The sequence below is a fragment of the Podarcis muralis genome, chromosome 12 (assembly GCF_964188315.1).
Source record: "Podarcis muralis chromosome 12, rPodMur119.hap1.1, whole genome shotgun sequence".
NCBI lineage: Eukaryota > Metazoa > Chordata > Lepidosauria > Squamata > Lacertidae > Podarcis > Podarcis muralis.
This window is the reverse complement of record NC_135666.1, coordinates 2,932,306-2,955,403: the sequence shown is the minus strand read 5'-3', so window position 1 is coordinate 2,955,403 and position 23,098 is coordinate 2,932,306. Positions and strand designations below refer to the sequence as shown.

Sequence of the window (23,098 nt, the reverse complement as noted above, 5' to 3'; positions counted from 1 at the left end):
TGGCTGATGGGACTTGTAGTCCAGAACTTCTAGAGGCCGCCAGGTTGGGGAAAGGCACCCCCACTCATTCGGTGACGATCAGTGATGGTCGCCCGAACAGAGACTGATGGCCTCCTGTTTTCATTCCGACAGACCCTCTTCCAGAGAGTTTTCTCCCTCGAGGGCCAGAGACCTTCCTTGGTGAATCGCCTGCCAAACACCCTCGCCTGTCTCCGGTGTGCGGCAGCAGCCACCGGGGTCCAGACACAGAATGGCGGAAATCCAAGGCGGGGACGTCACGAGAAGGTCAGGGGGCGGCTTACTTTATCGGTTCGCCATTCCCTCCTTGCGTTTCCTGAGCCTCTTCTAACTGGCACCCGTGGAACAAAGGCAGATTCCACTCTGTGGATCATTAGGAAAGGGATTGAAAATAGAGCGGCTGATGTTTCAATCTATGGTGCGGCCATATTTGAAAACCTGTGTGTCTCCGCTCAGAAAGGATATGGAAAGGGGAGTTTCAGAAAAGTGGTGGCAAAAAGAAAGGGTGCAGCATTTGGACTTCATAGCTTAGCAGAAAGGCAAGGGAGAGTAGACACAATGGAAGTTTATAAAATTAGGCATGGCCTGGAGAGAGCAGACAGAGAAGTGTTTTCTCCCTCTCTCATAAATAGAACTTGTGGATGTCCCATGGAGCAAATGTTGGAAGATTCGGGACAGGTGAAAGAAGCGGAGTTAAAGTGTGGAACTCCCTGCCACAGGAGGCAGTGACGGCCACAAGCTCGGACGGCTTCCATTGAGGATTAGATCAATTCATGGAGGAGAGGGCTCTCAATGGCTACTAGCCTGGGTGGCCGTTCTCTGTGGCCATGGTTGGACAACGCTTCCAAATACTGGTAGCTGAAAACCATAGGAGAGGAGAGTGTTGCTCTTGGGTTCGAATCCTACTTGCAGATTTCCTGCAGGCATCCGTTTGTTTTTGTTCTTAAATTTCTTCAGAAAATTTTGTGCTTCTTATATTGTAATTTTATGTTGTGCACCTGCCCTGAGATCTATGGATGAAAGGCTGAGTTGACCACTGTAAGAACAGGGTGGCAGACTAGAGAGGCCACTGGCCTGGTCCAGCAGACTCTTTTGATGTTCTTATTGAGCTTCAGGCCTTGTGGTTTAGGAGCCGGCTTCCTGTTCTCTCCCTCCTTCCCCACCCTCAGGACACGGCACCCCCTTGCAAGGCCTGGAGAGGTGTCTGAAGGAGGTCCCCACTGGCGCCCACAGCCAGCCCTGTTCTCCGACCATCAGCTCCTCCATCGGCAGCTCCCCAGACAGGCTCCCCCGGCGGACCCCAGTGACCGGGAAGTGGGCGAGGAAGGAGGAAGGTGAGACTCAGCTGCGTGATGTTGCCAGGAGCCGGTGAGGCTGGGCAGTTGTGGTCGAGGCCCAGATCCACCCGCCAACAATGCCATCATTTCCCTTGGGAAAGAATATTTGATCTCTGTCCTGAGCCAGCTTTGCTTCCTCTCGTTTCCGCAGGGCTCAGTCGGAACGGCACCCCTCTGCAGGGGCTGGAAAGGTGTCTGAAGGAGCTCCCCCTGAGCTCGCCCAGCCAGCCCTCTTCGCCAGCCATCAGCGGCTCCCCAGACAGGCTCCACAGGTGGACCCCGGAGGCAGGGAGGTGGATGAGGAGGGAGGAAGGTGAGTGGCGAGCATCAAGGTTGGAGGCCGGACAGAAATCTCCTGCCCGAAATGGCGAAGAATACCTTTGCTGCTGAAACGTTGGGAGCCCCATCTGTTTTGGCATTCCGTCAGCTTCTGAAGACTCAAGCATTCCCGTCATGTCGACTCTCTTTCTTTGATCATTGTTCTATTTCAGTGGTTCCCAAACTTTTTGGGGGTGGGGCTTTCTCCTTGGTTCCATCAGCTCATCCACAGCAACTCCTTCCCTGCCCTACAAAAAAAGCATTGTACAGAACAGTGGCTTGCACAACCCCCACTAAGGGCGAAAATAATACATAGAAACGGGATGAATTGCACATTTATTCAGAATCCAATTAAAACAGTTTAGTTTCTTTAATTCAGCAAAATTAAGTGCACTTGATTCAGCAATGCCAGCTTTTTAAAGTCCAATAGTCATTTACATCTCCAGTGCCCCAATACCTCCTAGAGCCCCCTAGGCAATCCCGCCCACCCCAGGTGGGCTATTATATGGCTATTATAAGACATCTGAAGGTAGCCCTGCATAGGGAAGTGTTTTTTTTAATAATAATAATGTTATTATTTGTTCTCCTCCCATTTGACTGGATTGCCCCAGCCACTCTGGTCAGCTTCCAACAAATAGAAAAGCATTATTATTATTATTATTATTATTATTATTATTATTATTATTATTTAATTAAGTTTATATACTGCCCTATACCCAGAGGTCTCAGGGCACTTCACAGAAAAGATCACAACATATGTAATCAATAAAAACAACAAGCCAGTAACACTCCCCCCCCCCCCCATAATAGAACATCAAACATTAAAAACTTCCCTAAATGGGGCTGCCTTCAGAAATGATACAAATTTTCAACGTTTGATGGTTTAGGCAACCGCTAGTCTAACTGTTTTAATTGTTCACTGTTTTAATGTACTTGTACATTATATATTTTAATTATGCATGTTTCAAACCTGTTGTTTTCCTGAAATTTTATTCCAGGTAGCTGTGTTTCTGCAATCGGTTTGAGTGTCATTTCGCTGTTGTCCTTTCTTAAGATACTATCTCTGCCTTGCATGGGGTTGGTCTAGATGACTCTGTGAGTCCCTTCCAACTCCATGATTCATAGAATCATAGAATAGAATCATAGAATTGGAAGAGACCACAAGGGCCATCGAGTCCAACCCCCTGCCAAGCAGGAAACACCATCAAAGCACTCCTGACATATGGCTGTCAAGCCTCTGCTTAAAGACCTCCAAAGACGGAGACTCCACCACACTCCTTGGCAGCAAATTCCACTGTTGAACAGCTCTTACTGTCAGGAGGTTCTTCCTAATGTTTAGGTGGAATCTTCTTTCCTGTAGTTTGGATCCATTGCTCCGTGTCCGCTTCTCTGGAGCAGCAGAAAACAACCTTTCTCCCTCCTCTATGTGACATCCTTTTATATATTTGTACATGGCTATCATATCACCCCTTAACCTCCTCTTCTCCAGGCTAAACATGCCCAGCTCCCTTAGCCGTTCCTCATAAGGCATCGTTTCCAGGCCTTTGACCATTTTGGTTGCCCTTCTCTGGACACGTTCCAGTTTGTCAGTGTCCTTCTTGAACTGTGGTGCCCAGAACTGGACACAGTACTCCAGGTGAGGTCTGACCAGAGCAGAATACAGTGGCACTATTACTTCCCTTGATCTAGATGCTATACTCTTATTGATGCAGCCCAGAATTGCATTGGCTTTTTTAGCTGCCGCGTCACACTGTTGGCTCATGTCAAATTTGTGGTCAATTAAGACTCCTAGATTCTTTTCACATGTACTGCTCTCAAGCCAGGTGTCACCCATCTTGTATTTGTGCCTCTCATTTTTTTTGCCCAAGTGCCCAAGTGAAATACTTTACATTTCTCCCTGTTAAAGTTCATCTTGTTTGTTTTGGCCCAGTTCTCTAATCTGTCAAGGTCGTTTTGAAGTGTGATCCTGTCCTCTGGGGTGTTAGCCACCCCTCCCAGTTTGGTGTCATCTGCAAATTTGATCAGGATGCCCTTGAGTCTATCATCCAAGTTGTTGATAAAGATGTTGAATAAGACCGGGCCCAAGACAGAACCCTGTGGCACCCCACTAGTCACTCTTCTCCAGGATGAAGAGGAACCATTGATGAGCACCCTTTGGGTTCGGTCAGTCAGCCAGTTACAAATCCACTGAGTGGTAGCATAGTCAAGTCCGCATTTTACCAGCTTCTTTACAAGAATATCATGGGGCACCTTGCCAAATGCCTTGCTGAAATCAAGGTAGGCTACATCCACTGCGTTCCCTTCATCTACCAGGCTTGTAATTCTGTCAAAAAACAAGATCAGGTTAGTCTGACATGACTTATTTTTCAGAAATCCATGCTGACTATTGGTGATCACAGCATTCCTTTCTAGGTGCTCACAGACTGTTTGCTTAATGATCTGCTCCAGAATCTTCCCTGGTATTGATGTCAGACTGACGGGGCGATAATTATTTGGGTCCTCTCTTTTCCCCTTTTTGAAAATAGGGACAACATTTGCCCTCCTCCAGTCTGTCGGGACTTCGCCTGTTCTCCAGGAATTCTCAAAGATGACTGCCAGTGGTTCTGAAATCACATCTGCCAGTTCTTTTAATACTCTTGGATGCAGTTCATCTGGCCCTGGAGACTTGAATACATCTAAACTAGCCAAGTATTCTTGTACTATCTCCTTAGTTATTCTGGGCTGTGTTTCCTCTGCTGAATCATTTGCTCCAAATTCTTCAGGTCGGGCATTGTTTTCTTTATCGGAGAAGACTGAGGGAAAGAAGGCATTGAGGAGTTCAGCCCTTTCTGTGTCCCCTGTTTGCATTTCACCATCTTCTCCTCTGAGTGACCCCACTGTTTCTTTGTTCTTCCTTTTGCTACAAACATACCCATAAAAGCCTTTTTTGTTGCTTTTAACCTCTCTAGCAAGCCTGAGTTCATTCTGTGCTTTAGCTTTTCTGACTTTGTGTCTACACGTGCTGGCTATTTGTTTGAATTCCTCTTTGGTGGTTTCCCCCCTTTTTCATTTTTTGTACACATCCTTTTTAAATCTTAACTCAGTTAAAAGTTCTTTAGATAGCCACCCTGGCTTCTTTAGGCACCTTCCATGTTTCCGTCTCATTGGTATTGCCTGAAGTTGTGCTTTTACTATCTCCCTCTTAACAAACTCCCAGCCATCATGAACTCCCTTTCCTTTTAGTATTACTGTCCATGGGATCTCACCCAGCACTTCCCTAAGCTTTATGAAGTCGGCTTTCTTAAAGTCAAGAAATTGAGTCCTAGTATGCTTGGCTGCTCCTTTCCGCTGTATAGTAAACTTCAGAAGAGCATGATCACTTGCGCCTAATGATCCTTCCACTTCTACCCCACTAATACCTCACTATTCCATGAGTCCTTGATCATTTTGGTGTTTCTTCTTGGAATGAAAGTTGGTACCTAGGTAATAAATTAATAGCAGCATGGTACAGTTGTGTAGCCGACAGCTTTGCATGCCCTTTCTCGGTAGGACCCAGCCGGAACAGCACCCCCTTGCAAGGCCTGGAGCGGTGCCTGAGGGAGCTGCCCCAGAACACCCCCAGCCAGCCGTGGTCACCGGCCGTCAGCTCCTCCATCAGCAGCTCCCCGGACAGGCTGCACAGGTGGACCCCGGAGCCAGGGAGGTGGACCCGGAAGGAGGAAGGTGAGGCAGTAAAAGAACAGAAGGTTCATTCATTGTGCAGCGCAGTGTTAAACGGTGGAACTCCCTGCCACAGGAGGCAGAGATGGCCACTGACCTGGAAAACTTTAAAAGAGGGATGGGCATACTGTGTCCAACCAGATGCGAGGAGGAAACCCGCAAGCGGGATCTGAGCAAAATAGCAACTCTCCCCTTCCTTTGGTTTCCAGCAGCTGGTATTCAGAAGCATTGCTGTCTCTGGAGGTTGAGCAGTAGCCATTGCGGCTGGGAGCCCTCCATAGCCCTCTCCTCCTCTGTGAATTTGTCCAATCCCCCTTTAAAGCCATCGAAGTTGGTGGCCGATCCCTGCCTCCAGTGGGAGGGAGTTCCACAGCTCAACTATGCGCTGATTATACACGGAGAGATTCATAATACAACAAATTATTACCCTTTCTAAGCGGCGTATGTCAAATAAGCCACACAGAGAATAAAAGATAAATCATAAAACCAAAAGAATCAAGATTTTATTCTTGATTTCTAAATGTGCCCGATGCCCCTGATGAAAAAACGGTTCTGTTTCGCATCTGTAGCCCGCTTGGACTTGATCTGCAGTCCCAAAAATAAAAGGTTGCTGTCTGCTCTCCTTTCGCAACTCAAGCGCAGCAAAGTTGAGAGAGCGGGTTGTTGGGAGCTGGAGAGCGAACCCAGAAGAATACCCCTTTCCTTCCTCTGTCGCCATAGGTCTCAGCCGAAATGGCACCCCCTTGCAAATGGTGCTGGAGGGCTACTCAAAGGAGCTTCCTGGCGCCCCAAGTGGCCACTTCTTCCGCTCTGTGGCCAGCAGCTCTTCCAACGGGAAATTGGGTGTGGGAGAAAGTCCCGCGAAGGAGGCAGGTAAGACGAGGCTCAGCTCCTCAGCCATCTCCACCCATAAATGATTTTGCACCATTTATTCCAGATGCAGCTTGCTGGGCCTTTCCCCCCGTCTTGATTCCTGTGTTGCAGCGGGTTGGACTAGATGGCCCCTGGGGTACCCCTTCCAACTCTGCCGTTCTATGATTTTGTGTCTATAACAGATTTTACCTGTTTTCACCTGCTACTCACCCTTCTCTTCCTTCAGGGATCCCACCCCTTCAAGGCCTGGAGAAGTGCTTGAAAGAGATCCCGCTGGGTGGCGTTTCTTGCCCAAACGCCGTTCCTGCGGGAAGCGACTTCTCTGCCAAGAAGCCCAGGAGGACGGAGGCGTCTTTGCAGAGGATGTGGGACAGAGGTAAGGAAAGGAGCAGGGAGGAATCTGCAGGGCTGAGGAGAACATCAGGGGGAACGTGACGTTAAAAAAGTAATATTTTATTTGTTATTTTTAGTTTTGTATGTTTCAATCATTTTAACATTTCAAAACTTGACTTTCCCCTCTTTCTGCGGTTCCTTTACTTTTTGTATTTTCTGCATATTCCAAATTAATTTAATCACATGACAATAGGGTGTGTTTTAATTTTTCAGCTTTCAAATTCCAAAAGGAGGGGTGCTAAAAAGTTGTAACATGACTTGGGAATTCATATTAATATAATTCAATATGATTTAGTTTTGCTTGTTGAGTAAAATGTGTGTAAAATTGCATAGAAGCTATTAAAATGATTGCCAAGTAATTGCAGCATTATTATTATTATTATTATTATTATTAGCATTCTCAGAAGGTAAATCTAAAATTCTTTGGTTTGCCAAGTAATTGCAGCAGTATTATTATTATTATTTGCATTTTCAGAAGGTAAATCAAAAATTATTTGGTTTGCCAAAGGCAGTTTATGTGCTCCTCCATCCAGTGTAGACCTACCAAGCTAAATGTGGTCTAATCCCAAAAATAATAGCAGATTTGAATTCCTCACACCCAGAAACATATTTTAAAGGCCCCTCGCTGAACTAAAATGACACACCCTTCCATGACACGGTCCTCTATCCATCACCCACCCTAATCTCTCCAGATTCAGAATAACAGCCTGGCCTGCTGGATCCAGTCTTCCATGTGGTCCAGCATCTGATCACTCACCTGAGGACAGGATCCTGGACTAGATGGGCCATTGGTCTCATCCAGCACCCAGTCTGTTCCCGTTTGTGATTCCCACCTACTGGTTTTCAGAGGCAGGACGTAACCATTTTGTTTAGTAGCCATCGATGGGGACATTTAAATATCAGAGGAGGAACCACAAGGTGTTTTAGGGCAGGGCTCAGCAAACTTTTTCAACAGGGGGCCTGCCCACTGTCCCTCAGACCTTGTGGTGGGCCAGACTATATTTGGGGGTGGGAAATCATAGAATCCTAGAGTTGGAAGAGACCACAAGGGCCATCGAGTCCAACCCCCTGCCAAGCAGGAAACACCATCAGAGCACTCCTGACATATGGTTGTCAAGCCTCTGCTTAAAGACCTCCAAAGAAGGAGACTCCACCACACTCCTTGGCAGCAAATTCCACTGTCAAACAGCTCTTACTGTCAGGAAGTTCTTCCTAATGTTTAGGTGGAATCTTCTTTCTTGTAGTTTGGATCCATTGCTCCGTGTCCGATTCTCTGGAGCAGCAGAAAACAACCTTTCTCCCTCCTCTATGTGACATCCTTTTATATATTTGAACATGGCTATCATATCACCCCTTAACCTCCTCTTCTCCAGGCTAAACATGCCCAGCTCCCTTAGCCGTTCCTCATAAGGCATCGTTTCCAGGCCTTGGACCATTTTGGTTGCCCTCCTCTGGACACGTTCCAGTTTGTCAGTGTCCCTCTTGAACTGTGGTGCCCAGAACTGGACACAGTACTCCAGGTGAGGTCTGACCAGAGCAGAATACAGGGGCACTATTAAATGAATGAATTCCTATGCCCCACAAATAACCCAGAGAGGCATTTTAAATAAAAGGACACATTCTACTCATGTAAAAACACGCTGATTCCTGGACCGTCCACGGGCCGGATTGAGAAGGCGATTGGGCCGCATCCGGCCCACGGGCCTTAGGTTGCCTCCCTATGGTTTAGTACAGTGGTGTCCAAACTTTTCAAAGAGGGCTAGGTTTGATGAAGTGAAGGGCCATGGGGGCTGACCAAAGGGCCAACCAAAGTTGTTAACCTTTTTTACAAACAAACAATCTTTATTACGGTCCAGAGACCCAACAAATCATTACAAAACAATGCACAATTCAGACAGCCTACCTCCAGGTTAAACAAGCATTTTGTTCAGACTTAAAGATAGGGATCATTGGTTCATGCAAAGAGCTTTTTTAGGATCGGCCGGCCGGCCAGATTAGGCCCCCGAAACAGACTTTGGAAATGCCTGGTTTAGTAGTACTTTGGTTTGGAGTAGGTTGGAATTGAAGTTGGGAGATAGGAAGTGAGAGGAGAGTTGGTTCTGGGTAGAAACATCCACTCTGAGGAAAATATCACAAGCTAGAGAAAGGGGTCTCTGAGCTTAGGGTGAAGGACAGTGTGTGGTGTCCTGGGAGAGTAATAGGCCAGGAATTAACTAAGAGGCTGAGGCTGAGCCAGGAGAAGTAGAAGCTGTGAGAATATAGTTTGTTTAGGTCTCATTCTGGTCAGGAGGGGAGAGATTCTTCTACGAAAAGAGAAGACTCCCCAAACCAGTGGTCCCTTGGGTCTGTTACTTGGAGTACCTCAGGAGTAGGGTTGTCTAAGGGGGGGGTGTAACTGAAAAGTGCCACCTTGTTCAGAACCAAACTCAGAAAACCTTGAAGTGAAATAGCATTGTAAACTGAAGTATCCTAAGTTTTATCCACCCATGTCATAAACTTCCTTGTTAAATAAAATCATTCTTGTTTATTTGAACAAATCCAGCTTGAGACCCCTAATGTCTAAGTTTTACCTCACGTGAGTGTGTAACTGACAGGAAGTGCCGCCTTGTTTAAGAGCCCCAAATTTTAAGCGGCAACAGCAGTGCAACAACTGAGAAAGAACTGAAATGAAATAACATCATAATCTGAAGTATCCTAGGTTTTACCCATGTGGGTTATAAAAACTACCTTTGTTAAATAAAACCTTTGTTGTTTACTTTATCAAATCCTGCCTGAGACTCCAAATTATTAAGTTTGCCCTCACACAAGTCCCCCACAAGATAATCTGGGGTAGTTTGTGGGAATTCATGGAATTGGTGTTCTGTGAGGTGGGTGCACTAAATTTAAGTGAGGGCAGGCCCAGCGGTGCCAGGGGGGAAATTGCCATTGCCCCACCGCATATTAATTGGTGGCAGCGCCGTGAAACGAAGTTAAAACCCACACAGAAACGTGCCCACAGATACAGAACAACCAGCTTCATAAAGTATTGAGGATATTTTTTTAAAAGGAGAAAAATTTTCTGTCAGAAAATGACCAGCAAGCGCCAAGCCAGAGAGACTCAGGATGACCCAGTGCAGGGAGCTGCTGCATCTGAGGAGAATCTTATTACTGAATTAGAAATGATGAGGATAAGATTAGAATTGGCTAAAGTTGAAGCAGAGGAAGAAAAACATAAAGTTGAAGCATTCACTTAGGACAGATACAGGCTGGTGGAGATATGGCAGAGAGAGAGAGCGCAGATTAGCTCATGAGGAAAAAAAGAAAGAGATGCCAGATTAGCCCAATAATAGAGAAAGGGAGGTCAAGGTGGTCCATGAAAAAGACGTTTCTTTTAAAAATGGAGGAAATCAAGCTGAGAGCAGAACTGCCGCAACCATAGTTGGGGGGTGGAGATTTTACCTCAGCGAATATAAAGAGATTTCCAAAGTATGTCAAAGGTGATGGTGTACAGGCATTCCTGTTTAGTTTTGACCGGACCTGTAAAGGCTTCAATATTCCTGAGGGAAACTGGATGCTGTATTTATGCCCGCAGATATGTGGAACTTTGAGTGAAATATATTCAGATTTAAGAGAAGATGAAACCTCTGATTACCTCACATTTAAAGAAAGAGTGAAAATGCGCTTTGGGCTGACTGCAGAGCAGAGCCAAAAAGCCTTTCGGGACATTAAGAGAAAACCAGGAGAGACCCAACTGGGTGGCCATATTGATAAAGCTCTGGACAGATGGGTGGAAGGAAGTAAAATTAAAACCGTTGATGAGCTTAAACAGCTGATCTGTTTAGAGTGATTTTATAGACTCTGTCCAGAGCTTTATCAATATGGCCATCTTAAGGCAGCCTTGTTCAGGGAAGTTTTTAATATGTAACGCTGTACTGTTTTTAACACTGATTGGGAGCCGCCCAGAGTGGCTGGGGAAACTCAGCCAGATGGGCGGGGTATAAATAATAAATTATTATTATTATTATTATTATTATAGACAGCTTCCTGCACATTCACGCTGGCTCCTTAAAGATGAAAAACGGAAGACAGTAACTGAAGTCTCTACCTTGGTAGATGAAATCGAAGGAGACTTAGGGGGAGCAGTAATACCCAGTCCCTTCAAGAAAAGTAATGATTGGGAACCCAGAGAGAAAGTTGGGGCTCAGAACGACAACCCTGAAAGGCGGGCCGCTCCTACACAATACAAACCTAAAGGAGTAGTTTGTTACAACTGTCAGGAGGCTTGAAAGCTACAACCAGTGTTTATTGTTGTAAGCAGTAATACACACATAGATTACTATATACAGATGCAGAGAGTTAACAGCTTGTACACTCTCCCAGCTAACTGCCATTTCTAATCCTTCTTTGTCTAACTATACAGACTGACTCTCAGAACACAGGCATATAGGTTATAGCTGATCTGTTACACTGATTGGCTGAACTCAACCAATCCTTATCTTACACATACTGTTAACCAATCAACAGGCTGTTTCTAGGCAGACTGCCAAATATATCTCACAAGGGTCACATCAGAACACATTGTCCCCAACTAGAGAAAACACTTGGGGACCCAACCTGCCCAGCAAAATCAAACTTTTCCATCACAGGAGCCAATGTAGGTCTTTCAAGACCAACATTGGTCTCGGCCAATGGTCTCAGCCGCTCTAAATCACCAATCTAGCTGCTGCATTCTGGATTAGTTATAGTTTCTGGGTCACCTTCAAAGGTAGCCCCAGGTAGAGCGCATTGCAGTAGTCCAAGCCGGAGATAACCAGAGCATGCACCACTCTGGTGAGACAGTGTGCTGGAGAGCCATTGCTGCCAGCTGATGTAGTCTTTCTCAACCTTGGGTCCCCAGCTGTTGTTGGACCACAGCTCCCATCATGCCTAGCCTAGCAGGGCCAGGGATGATGGGAATTGTAGTCCCAAAACAGCCGGGGACCCAAGTCTGACAAAGACTGATGGTTGCCAATCAATACTGAGCTGGTGGATCTGTAAAAGGGTAAAAGAGTATTGGGAAATAATAATGAATTGGAAAAAAAATGTTTAAAAGTACTTCCCCCCCAAAAAGCAGAGTCCTTTTTGTCAAAAAAGGTTATTTCTGTATGCCACTACTGCGGCCCGTGTTTTGTTAGCCCCAAAATGGAAAACGAGTGAGATCCCAACCAAAGAAGAATGGCAACTCAAGTTGACGGAATATGCACAGCTTGCAGACTTAACATATAGAATATAGAGAACAAGAAGAACATGTGTTTAGAGAAGACTGGAAGACGTATATTGAATATATGAGGGGAAACTGTGCACTTGGAAATGTTGGCAGCATTAAGATAAATTCAACAGTGTAAACAAGTTTTGATGGAAGTAATAATGGAATGCTGAATGGTAAAATATGCAGGGATTTATGAGATGAAAAATGAACCATGGAAAGAGAAGAAGGGAAGTCACTGATATTGCAAGGATGTTTAAGTGAGTATATTAAATTGCAAAACAGAAAATTGAATAAAAATTATTTATGAATAAAAGACAGTACTGAGCTGTCTAGGCCAAAGGTCCGACTCTGCTTCCTCTGCTCAAAATGCCTTTTTCTTCCCTCTAGGCGGCGCCACAAACAGCATCCCGCCACGTCCCACGAGCACCTCTGGCTCCATGGCAGCGGAGGCCGCGGTGGAAGCTTCTCCCCTCGACCGACTGATGAGTTGCCTGAAGGAGATCCCCATTCAGAGGCCGAGTTACCTGAAGACGCCCAGCGTCTCCTCGTCCGCCTCCAGCTGCAGCGAGAGCCAGAGCCCCGGGTGCAGCCTCTGGTGGGACTGCGCTCAAGGTGGGTGACGAAGACGGGGATGGACCCATTCTGAGCAGCGGGGCTGAGGACCAGCGTGGACTCATAAATCAAAATCAAATAAGTGTTGGAAATGCAAAGAGGAAGAAGGTTCTTCTTATCATATGGTCTTGTAGTAAGGTCAGAGCTTACTGGGAAATGATATATAATGAATTGAAAAGGATGTTCAAAATAACCTTTGTAAAAAAACACTAGAAGCTTTTCTTTTGGGAATTATAGGGACAGAACTACCTAAATGGTATAGGAATTTATTTATATATGCTACTACAGCGGCAAGAATGCTATTTGCCCCAAAGTGGAAAGAAGCAGATGTCCGAGTAAAGGAAGAATGGATGCAAAAACTTACGGACTATGCAGAAATGGCTAAACGTAACCGGAAGAATAAGAAATCAAGATAACAAACTTTTTATGAAATAATGGAAGTGGTTTATTGAACATTTACAAATAAATTGCAAACAGATAAAAACATTGGCAGGATTATTGTAATAACCTGCAGTTTCATAAGAGTATATAATTAAAGTAGATAAATAAATGAGCAAATTAAATGAATTTGGATATGCAGCAGATATTTTAAAAAGAACTTTAAGGAACCGCAGAAAGAGGGGCAAGGAAGTCAATTTTTGAAATGTTAAAATGATTGTAAAATTAATGAAATGTATAAACCTGAAAAGTATAAATAAAATGAGAGAGAGAGAGAGAGAGAGAGAGAGAGAGAGAGAGAGAGAGAGAGAGAGATCCAGCTTGGACTCGGAGAAAAGGCCAGCTTTCATTTCTGGATGCAGCGAGGCTATTTTAATATACTTTATTTTAAAAATGATTTATCAGCCCTCAAGTTTAAAAAGTTCAACGCATCATCAGAGATTTGCAACGTCTCCTAGACAATGACAGGTCTCTTTCTCAAGCTCTGGGAGGAAGACCTTTCATCGCCTACAGACAGCCACCCGATCTTAAACAACTCCTCACCCACAATAATACAACAATCAGGCTTAACATAGAAACTGGTCCCAGAGCCTGCAATAAACCCAGATGCCAGCTTTGCTGCCACATACACCCAGACAGCTCCATTACTGGACCCAACAACATCAAACATGCCATCTCAGGCCTATTTAATTGCTCATCTTCTAACATTGTGTATGCCATCAAATGCCAACAGTGCCCTTCAGCTCTCTATATTGCACAAACAGGCCAAACCTTACGCCAAAGAATAAATGGACATAAATCTGACATCAGGAATCACAAGACAGAGAAGCCAGTAGGAGAACACTTCCATCTCCCAGAACATTCAATACAAGATCTCAATGTAGCTGTCTTATTACAAAAGAATTTCAGAAATAGACTGGAAAGAGAAGTTGCTGAATTACAACTCACCACTAAACTGAAAACTATGGAGAGACCTGGTCTGAACAGCGATATTGGATTCTTATCCCATTATACAGGCTAAAACTGTTCTTGGTCATCTTCATACTGTCCCTTTAAAAACCTCTTTTTCTTGTGGGACCAACTGTCATTAACGGTCACTAACAGACTTACCATGCCCATTAGCCAATCACCCATTCCCTCCCCTCCCTCTCATTATATATAAGGGTCTGATGACTTCCGTTTCAGTGTATCTGAAGAAGTGTGCATGCACACGAAAGCATATACCTAAAACTACTTGGTTGGTCTCTAAGGTGCTACATCAGGGGTCAGCAACCTTTTTCAGCCATGGGCTGGTCCACCGTCTCTCAGATCATGTGGTGGGCCAGACTATATTTTGGGGAAAAATAAATGAACAAATTCCTATGCCCCACAAATAACCCAGAGATGCATTTTAAATAAAAGCACATATTCTGCTCATGTAAAAACACCAGGCAGGCCCCACAAATAACTCAGAGGTGCATTTTAGATAAAAGGACACATTCTACTCATATAAAAACACGCTGATTCCCGGACCATCCGTGGGCCGGATTGAGGCATCCGGCCCCCGGGCCTTAGGTTGCCTACCCCTGTGCTACATTATAATTTTTAAATTCTTCTGGAAGGATTCTTTTAAAGACTTTCTGAGATCATATAACTTTTTTGGAAGACTTGATTCTTTTAAGGGAATTTTTAGGTTTTTAAGAAGAGTCTTTTCAACTATCTTTTTAAAGAATTGATTTAATTTATTTCAGTCAGAGTGTTTTCGTTCTTCCTAGACACGGGATCCGAGATGGAAGGGACTTTGCGGCAGAAGGGGACGGAGTCCAGGCTGCAGAGCGCGTTGCTTGCTCCCGAGGAGGAAAGGGGGCTTCCTTCCGCCCGAGAACCAGAGCTTGTCACCATGGGCAGCCGAGGGCCATCGGCCTCCCCTCTCGGTGGCCTGGAGAGATGCTTAGACAGCATCGCCATGAGCCAGCCTCTCCCCTCCAACATCCCACCTGGCGATGCCAAGAGTCCGGGCGACGTGGTACCCAGGAGATCCCGGCAAGGGATGGTTGGATCGCATCCCACAAGTAAGTGAGGCTTTGGGTAGCCTTTTATGGCGGTGGGTTTGACCCGGGACCAGGACCGGGACCTTGCCATTAATTAATTAATTAATTAGTATGCTGTTCACCCTCTATCAATCTCAGTGGGGTTCTCAACATAAAAATACAAGATAAACCCAAAATGTATCCAAACCAATAACCCCCACCCCACAAATATATTTGAAAGGACATAGGAGGCCATTAACCAAAGGCCTAGTTAAAGAGGAACATTTTTGTCTGGCACCTAAAGGTGTATAATGAAGGTGCCAGGCAAACTTCCCTGGGGAGAGTATTCCAGAGACAGGGAGCCACTGCAGAGAAGGCCCTGTTCTCGTGTTGCCACCCTCCAGACCTCTCGAGGAGGAGGAGGCACATGAACAAGGGCCTCAGAAGATGATCTCAGGGTCTGGGTCAGTTCATATGGAAAGAGGCGGTCCTTGAGGTATTGCGGTCCTGAGCCCTTTAAGGCTTTATAGGTCAAAACCAGGACTTTGAATTGGGCCCGGAAACTAATCTGTAGGTAGTGCATTTGGACCAAGATCGGTGTAAGATGCTCAAACCGTCTTGCTCCGCTGAGCAACCTGGCCGCTGAATTCTGCACCAGCTGAAGTTTCTGAACCGTCTTCAGAGGCAACCCTACGTAGAACGCATTGCAGTAATCTAACCTTGAGGATACCAGAGCATAGACAACAGTAGTTAGGCTATCTCTGTCCAGATAGGGGCGTAGCTGGGCCACCAGCTGAAGCCGATGGAAGGCACTCCGGGCCACTGAGGCCACCTGAGCCTCGAGCGACAGCAAAGGATCCAGGAGAACCCCCAGGCTACGAACCTGCTCCTTCAGAGGAAATGTAACCCCATCCAGAGCAGGCCACCTCCCAGCCATCTAAACTAGGGAACCTCTCACTAACAGGGCCTCTGGCTTATCTGGATTGAGCTTCAGTTCTTGGGGGTCTGGGGCAGGGAGAGTGGGAGGGAAAAGATGGCTGCTTTTCCCTGGTCTCCCAGGTCCTAGTCCAACACTCTAATGGTGCATTGAAGCTCTCTCCCCCCCCCCCCATTTCGCAAGATTTATATACCACTTTACTGTTGCAAAACCTCAAAGCTGTTTGTGAAAAAATAAAGTGATAAAAAAGCCATCAGTTAAAACACATAACACAGGCAGGATCCTATTCCTGGTCTTGATGAGAACGTGCGACTTTTGCAGATCCTCCAGCAGACGACGTCCTCTCCCATGACCCACAGATTGGTCCGAAAGATCCAGTGGCAGCCGGGTCCCCCAGGCCTCCCAGCACACCAGCCCAGGACTCCTCCGGTAGGACGCCTGAGAGGAACGTGGAAGGCCGTGTTCAGCATCCCCAGGTGGAAGGTGAGAGAGCAGTACAATCTGAAATAATACTTATCACGAATGAAAACAATGCCTGTTAGCAATGAAAACAGAGCAGTGTAGTAAATCATAGAGCTGCAGGAATCTCAGCTGAAGCATCCCAGAGAAATGGCCATCCAGCCTCTCCTTGAAAAGGAGGGAGAGTCCATCACCTCACAAGGGAGACCGTTCCACTGACCAACAGTTCTTGCCACCAGAAGATTCTTCCTGGGGTTTAGTTGGAATCTTTAGCTGGAATCTCCTTTTTTTGCCAGTTGAATCTGTTGGTTTGGGTCCCACACTTTGGAGCAGGAGAAAACAAGCTTGTTCCTTCCTCCATGCGATGGGCCCTTCAGATATTTGAAGATGGCTATCCTATCACGGGTATTATTAGTAAAGATCTGGTTGGTTGGTGTCTATCTCTCTCGGGAGATAATGGATCAGTGAAGTCAATAATAATATATATTATCCACATATGTATACAATCTGTTTTAACTGTTCTTAATTTAAAATGGTTTTATTCCGATGGAAAACGAATGAGGTCCCAACTAAAGAAGAATGGCAACTCAAGCTGATGGAATATGTGCAGCTCGCGAACTTAACATATAGAATAAAAGAACAAGAAGCACATACGTTTAGAGATGATTGGGAAATGTTTATGGGGGGGAATTGTGTACAGTGTAAATAAGTTTTGATGGATGGACTAATGGATTACTGAATAGTTTAGTTTATGTAAAATATGCAGGGATTTATGATATGCAAAATGAACCATGGAAAGAGAGGAAGGGAAGTTTTTGATATTTTAAGGATGCTTAAATGAATTTTCTAAATGGTAAAACCGAAAATTATATATATATATATATATATATATATATATATATATATATATATGCAGGTTTTGGTGTCCTCGGGTGTCTTCCCGTGTAAAAGTTGGGGTGTCTAGGCGACGTTTCGACGAGGTCTCACTCGTCATCTTCAGGCTGGTGCTTTCGGCTTCTTGTTACTGGAACAGAGCAGGATCTCAGTGTTTGAGTTCCTATAAATACTGTTGAGGAGGTGTGGTGTATAGCCTCCAATGTTCTGGGCAGAGAGGAAGTTCCTAGGTTAGTGTGCCTTTTCTTCTTTTGTTCCTTAATTGCTTGAGGGATATCTTGAGTGATTTCTTGAGTGATATCCTGGTTACCACTTAGGTGGGTCATTAGGTGTGGATTAGTTGCTAAAGCCTTTGTGTCTTGACCTCTTGAACTTTGTGAAGAGTTTTTCTGAGAAGATGGCTGTAGTTGTGCTCTGGCTTCTATACACGAAGCCAAGCCAGAGCACAACTACAGCCATCTTCTCAGAAAAACTCTTCACAAAGTTCAAGAGGTCAAGACACAAAGGCTTTAGCAACTAATCCACACCTAATGACCCACCTAAGTGGTAACCAGGATATCACTCAAGAAATCACTCAAGATATCCCTCAAGCAATTAAGGAACAAAAGAAGAAAAGGCACACTAACCTAGGAACTTCCTCTCTGCCCAGAACATTGGAGGCTATACACCACACCTCCTCAACAGTATTTATAGGAACTCAAACACTGAGATCCTGCTCTGTTCCAGTAACAAGAAGCCGAAAGCACCAGCCTGAAGATGACGAGTGAGACCTCGTCGAAACGTCGCCTAGACACCCCAACTTTTACACGGGAAGACACCCGAGGACACCAAAACCTGCATTCCTGTACCCGTGAAAATCTACGAAAGCAAATATATATATATATATATATATATATATATATATATATATATATATATAACTATAAATGGTTTTATCCCTCCCTGGGACCTGCTGGTGAAAAGCAGGTCATACATTTAATGATAATGTAATAATGGGAATGTTGAAACATGCAAGTCTCTGCGTCCACACAGACTCTATATTCCAAAGCAGGCCGGATATTGCAATACCCAAGAGAGCCTTGGTCAGTTCTGCATCTCGGCTGCCTCCCTCGTTCAGGGCCGGCCCACCCATTAGCCTGGCAGCAAACCTGGCAAGGAAAGAGGGGCGAGTCCTCATGCACCTTTGCAGGGTTCTGTGCCTGCTGGGCATCTGGGTCGCTTCCATCCGCCTCAGTCTCCAGCTTCCCTGCAGAGGGACTGACAGGCCTCAAACACTGTGCTTCTTGCCGCCTTTAACAAATTGCAATTCCTGGAGCGATGCCATTTTCTGATTTGCCTTAGGCAGCAAAATGTCTTGCGCCGGCCCTTCCCTTGTCTCCGGATCAGCAGAGGGTGGAGAGAGGGACATTCTGCCACCAAAATGCTCAAACGTGACTCTCTCCCCCTGTTTTTGCTCCTGCAGCTGCGAGGAAACGGACACCGAGCGGCTCCTGCCTCCAAGGCCTGGCGAATCTCCTGGCTGAAAGGCCTGCCAACCCTCCTTGTCGCTTCCGGCCGCTCCCCAGCAAGGCCCAGGGCAGCTCGGAGCAAAGGGAAGCACAGGCGAGTGTCTCTTCAGCCGAGGAAGGTGAGGGTCTCTGCTGGAGCGTCCTGGCGCCAGAGGCCAGGGCACCTTTTGTAAGCTTTCAAAATGGCACATTCAAGTTGACACGTTTAATCGGAGAGAAGTCATGGTCAAGACTGGAAACATATAGACTTTTTGTGTGAAAGAGAAAATGAACTTGTGATATTTGTGATATTTGAGGACTGAATATAATGCCGGTCTATAGAAAGTGGATTTGTTGTTGGAGTGGATTTTTATATGTAGCTGACAGATGAAGAAATCAGAAGTTCTCTTTTCCCTGTTTCTTTTCTTCCTTCCTCCTTTATCCTTTCTCTATCTTCCTATCTATTTCTTTCCTTTTCTGGCCTGTGTTTTTATTTAGATTAGCTTTTTAGCTCTGACATTGATTTTTGTATTCCTTCTTCCAAATTTCCACTTGAAAAACAACATTTTGTTTGACGGTCTATTATGGTTTATATTTTGAATTTTATATATATGGGGGCACCAAAATCTTCAGAGCGCTTAGGGCCTCTACAGGTCTTCATCCAGCCCTGGGCAGAGCATAGTGATGCCAGCTAGCAGCCCTGAAAGCCTCCTCTGCTTCTGCCATAAGATTTGCGGTCATCACAGCTGGGGAAAAGATCTGTCCACAGGCCATGTAGGAAAGCTGGATTCTGGAGAAGGATGCTAGGGAAGAAAGTGGCATGCACTGAAATAATTTGCAGCTCAGGAGCTGCCGGCCTTCAGTAACGAAGGCCTTTGGATTTACTGAATTTTGGGACCCGCCTTGTAATGGTTTTTTTGCCTTTCTCTGCTCAGAAGGGGCGAGTGAGAGCAGCCCTCTCCAGGGCCTGCTCAGGTGCCTGAAGGAGATCACTGCTCGGGGCCCCAGTCCCTGCAGCCTGTCGTCCAGCAATTCCCCGGCCAGAAGCACGCGGGGAGAACCAAGGTGCAGACGTGCCAAGGGAGAAGAGGTGGAGGCCAGGAGGGCAGCCCAGGAAGGTGAGCCTCCGGGGTTGCACCTCTGGCAAGGCAGTGGCAAGGGCAGGCAATGGTGGTGGAGGCAGGTGGTGTCACCTGTCCTGTGCATTCTGGGTCAGGCAGGTGTACACTTAAACCAGTGGTTACTAACATGGCACCCGTAGGTGCTGTGGCACCCTGGGTATCTCCCGCTGGTGCCCAGAAAGCCCCTGAGCACCTACATCACCCCTTCATTTGTGAAGGAGGAAGTGGGGAAGAGAGATATTCTTTCCCACATTCTGTTTTTTTCTCTGTGTGGTTTTCAAGGCACAGATTCTATCGGATCTGACTTTGACCCAGATCCCTTGAAAAAGCAAAGTTTGTGTGATGCGGCTGCTACTGCTGTTGCTGCTTATTATTATTATTATTATTATTATTATTTATATCCCGCCGATCTGGCTGAGCTTCCCCAGCCACTCTGGGCAGCTCCCAACAGAACATTAAAAACACGATAAAAGATCAAACATTAAAAACTTCCCTAAGCAGGGCTGCCTTCAGATGTCTTCTAGAAGTAAAATAGTTGTTTATTGCCTTGACATCTGATGGGAGGGTGCCACCACCTAGAAGGCCCTCTGCCTGGTTCCCTGCAACCTCACTTCTCACAGTGAGGGAACCTCCAGACGGCCCTCTGAGCTGGACCTCAGTGTCCAGGCAGAACGATGGGGGTGGAGACGCTCCTTCAGGTATTCTGGACCAAGGCCGTTTAGGGCTTTAAAGGTCAGCACCAACACTTTGAATTGTGCTTGGAAACATATTGGGAGCCAATGTAGGTCTTTAAGCACCGGTGTTGTGTTTTCCTTCCTTCCTTCCCTCTTTTTCTTTCTCTCTCTGCCTCTGCCTCTCTCTCTCTGTGGTGCAGGGAGTGGTCAGTCCCCGGTAGGAGGGACAGAAATAACCGTGTGCCGGTGGCACACACTAAAAACCCATACGTGCCCATAGTTCAAAAAAGGTTGGTGACCCCCTGATTTAAATCAATGATACCCTGCTGCCGAAACAGATCTTGGGGTACCAAAAGTCTGAGACCAATATTCTCCCCCTGCAGAGCTTCCAAGAGGTCAGAGGAGCCGCCTGAAGGAAAGGTCAATGGGCAGCGACGGCCCGGCAACCACGCCCTTGAGCAGTCCACAGAGAGAGGCTGGGCACAGGAGCCCGACCCCCGAGGCTGGCGGGGGGCACCAAGGTGAGTCGGCACGGCCTCTGGCAAAGCAGGAGGGCCGCAGCAGCCGCAGAGTCTTAAAATCCTCTGAGGAGCCTGCAGGATCAGGCCAGTGGCCCAGGGTCCAGTTCTCACAGGGGCCAACTGGATGTGCTCAGGATCTGAGCCCAAGAGCACACTCTCCCCTTCTGCGTAGTATTCTGGGGCATAACTGTCAATGTTTCCCTTTTTTTAAGGGAAATTTCCTTATTCCGAAAAGGATTCCTCGCAAGAAAGGGGAACAGTTGACAGCTATGTTCTGGAGTTCAGAAGCACTGCTGCCTCTGACCATGGAGCTGGCAGCCATCGATAGCTTTCTCCTCCTTAAATTTATCCAGTCCTCTTTTATTTTATTTTTAAAATAATTTTTAAAATTTAACCAGCGCGTTGACGGGCGGACACCGCCGCCGGCCGGAGGGGTCGCCCGCGCCCTGCCCTCCGCGGAGAGAGGGAGGGTGGCGGGCCACCGTCCCTGACCGCCGACGGGCCGCGCCGCTCAGGGGTGGGCGGCACGCGCCGCCTCGCTCCGACCGCCCGGTGGGGCGCCGTCACGGCGCCCCGCTTGATCGCCGGCCCGCCTCCCGCCCGCGCGGGTTAGGGCCGGGCGTGGGTCCGCCGCGCGTACCCCAGCCGGCGCCCCTGTCGCGCCCGGCGACATCCTGCGTCGGCGGCCTGGGCTCGCTCGCTCGCTCGTGGCATCGGCATGGCGTGGCGGGTCGGAGCCTCGCCTGGGCGCAACCGCCCGGGCCCTCGTGCTCTTGCGAAGCACGGTCCGTCACAGCTGCACCTCTTCAAGCGGCTTTAAGAAAAAAGCGCAAGACGTTTTCGTCTTGCGAAGCAAGCCCCTAGGGAAATTCATCTAGCGAAGCAACGCAAAACCGAAAAACGCTTTCGTCTAGCGAGTTTTTCGTCTTGCGAGGCATTCGTCTTGCGGGGCACCACTGTACTTTCCATTACTTTACAAGTGTTTCCTCTGATTATTCCTGACTTGCGCCTCCACTTTCCCATGGGTTCTCCGTTCGGGGGCACCTACACTTACTTCTGAGTAGACATGAATGAGCTTGCACTGCAAGTCGCTTGTGAATCTTAGGGAAGCAAATACATGCAGGTGCAGCAGGAAGACCCTTCAGCTCACGCCGGCCAGTGTCTCTTGTCGTTCTTTTCAGGATCCGCCCCCTCGAGCGCTCTGGCCTGGGGCAGCTGCCCCAAGTGGAACGGGCATTTCTGCCTCTCCAGCGGGAGATCCGCTGCGCTCAAGTTCGGTGCTCAGAGGCCGAGCAATTCCAGCTCCCCCAAGAGTGGGGTGAAAAGGTCGCTGGGGACAGGTGAGTCCCCAAAGGACAGCCGTGAATCGGGAAGCTTGAGAAGCTGCAGCCTTTGTAGCCTCGGCAGATACCGCAATCCTGTCGATCATTTCTCAGTTGTGTCTGCTGGTAGGATATTGCCCATCTTGGATGGAAAAGCAAGGAGGGCTGGCTGAGGTTGAGGGGAACTGTAAATTAAAAAATCTGGAGGTTCAGGATATATGCATAGTGCGCACACCTAGTTAGGTCAGGAGACGAGCAAGCAACTTCTGTTTATTTCGTTCTATAATAATAATAAATTTTATTTATACCCCGCCCACCCCAGCCAAGACCGGGCTCAGGGCGGCTAACAACCAATAATAAAAATGTTGCTTAAAATACAACTTAAAAACAAGATTAAAATACAACATTTAAACATTGAGATGCAGCCTCTTCACAGGAGGAGAAAGGAAAAAATAAAGAGGGGGGAGGGAATCAAATTGGCTCCAAGCCAAAGGCCAGGCAGAACAACTCTGTCTTACAGGCCCTGTGGAAAGAAATCAGATCCCGCAGGGCCCTGGTCTCATGAGACAGAGCATTTCACCAGGCCGGAGCCATCACTGAAAAGGCCCTGGCTCTGGTTGAAGCTAATCTAACTTCCTTAGGGCCCAGGACCTCTAGGGTGTTGCTATTTATGGACCTTAAGGTCCTCCGCAGGGCAGACCGGGAAAGGCGGTCCCGTAGGTACGAGGGTCCTGGGCCGTGATTTTTATGGATTTTTAT

The 23,098-nt window shown here is 46.9% G+C and overlaps 1 protein-coding gene across 11 annotated transcripts in view; it reads left to right on the top strand.

The window, feature by feature from the left end:
- The window catches only part of KRABD3 (KRAB domain containing 3), a 65,083-nt gene that overhangs the window by 39,834 nt on the left and 2,151 nt on the right, over nt 1–23,098 (top strand). For 7 of the 11 annotated variants that reach the window (XM_077916570.1, XM_077916571.1, XM_077916566.1 and 4 more), the window contains 13 exons: nt 133–285; nt 1,188–1,352; nt 1,507–1,668; nt 5,202–5,375; nt 6,093–6,245; nt 6,472–6,621; nt 12,253–12,477; nt 14,646–14,966; nt 16,183–16,344; nt 18,677–18,841; nt 19,637–19,819; nt 20,880–21,017; nt 22,199–22,357. In XM_077916570.1, coding sequence (XP_077772696.1) covers nt 133–285; nt 1,188–1,352; nt 1,507–1,668; nt 5,202–5,375; nt 6,093–6,245; nt 6,472–6,621; nt 12,253–12,477; nt 14,646–14,966; nt 16,183–16,344; nt 18,677–18,841; nt 19,637–19,819; nt 20,880–21,017; nt 22,199–22,357 — 2,310 coding nt within the window. The remainder of the gene's footprint in view (nt 1–132; nt 286–1,187; nt 1,353–1,506; nt 1,669–5,201; nt 5,376–6,092; nt 6,246–6,471; nt 6,622–12,252; nt 12,478–14,645; nt 14,967–16,182; nt 16,345–18,676; nt 18,842–19,636; nt 19,820–20,879; nt 21,018–22,198; nt 22,358–23,098) is intronic. The other 4 variants (XM_077916567.1, XM_077916574.1, XM_077916573.1 and 1 more) reach the window with 4 other exon arrangements.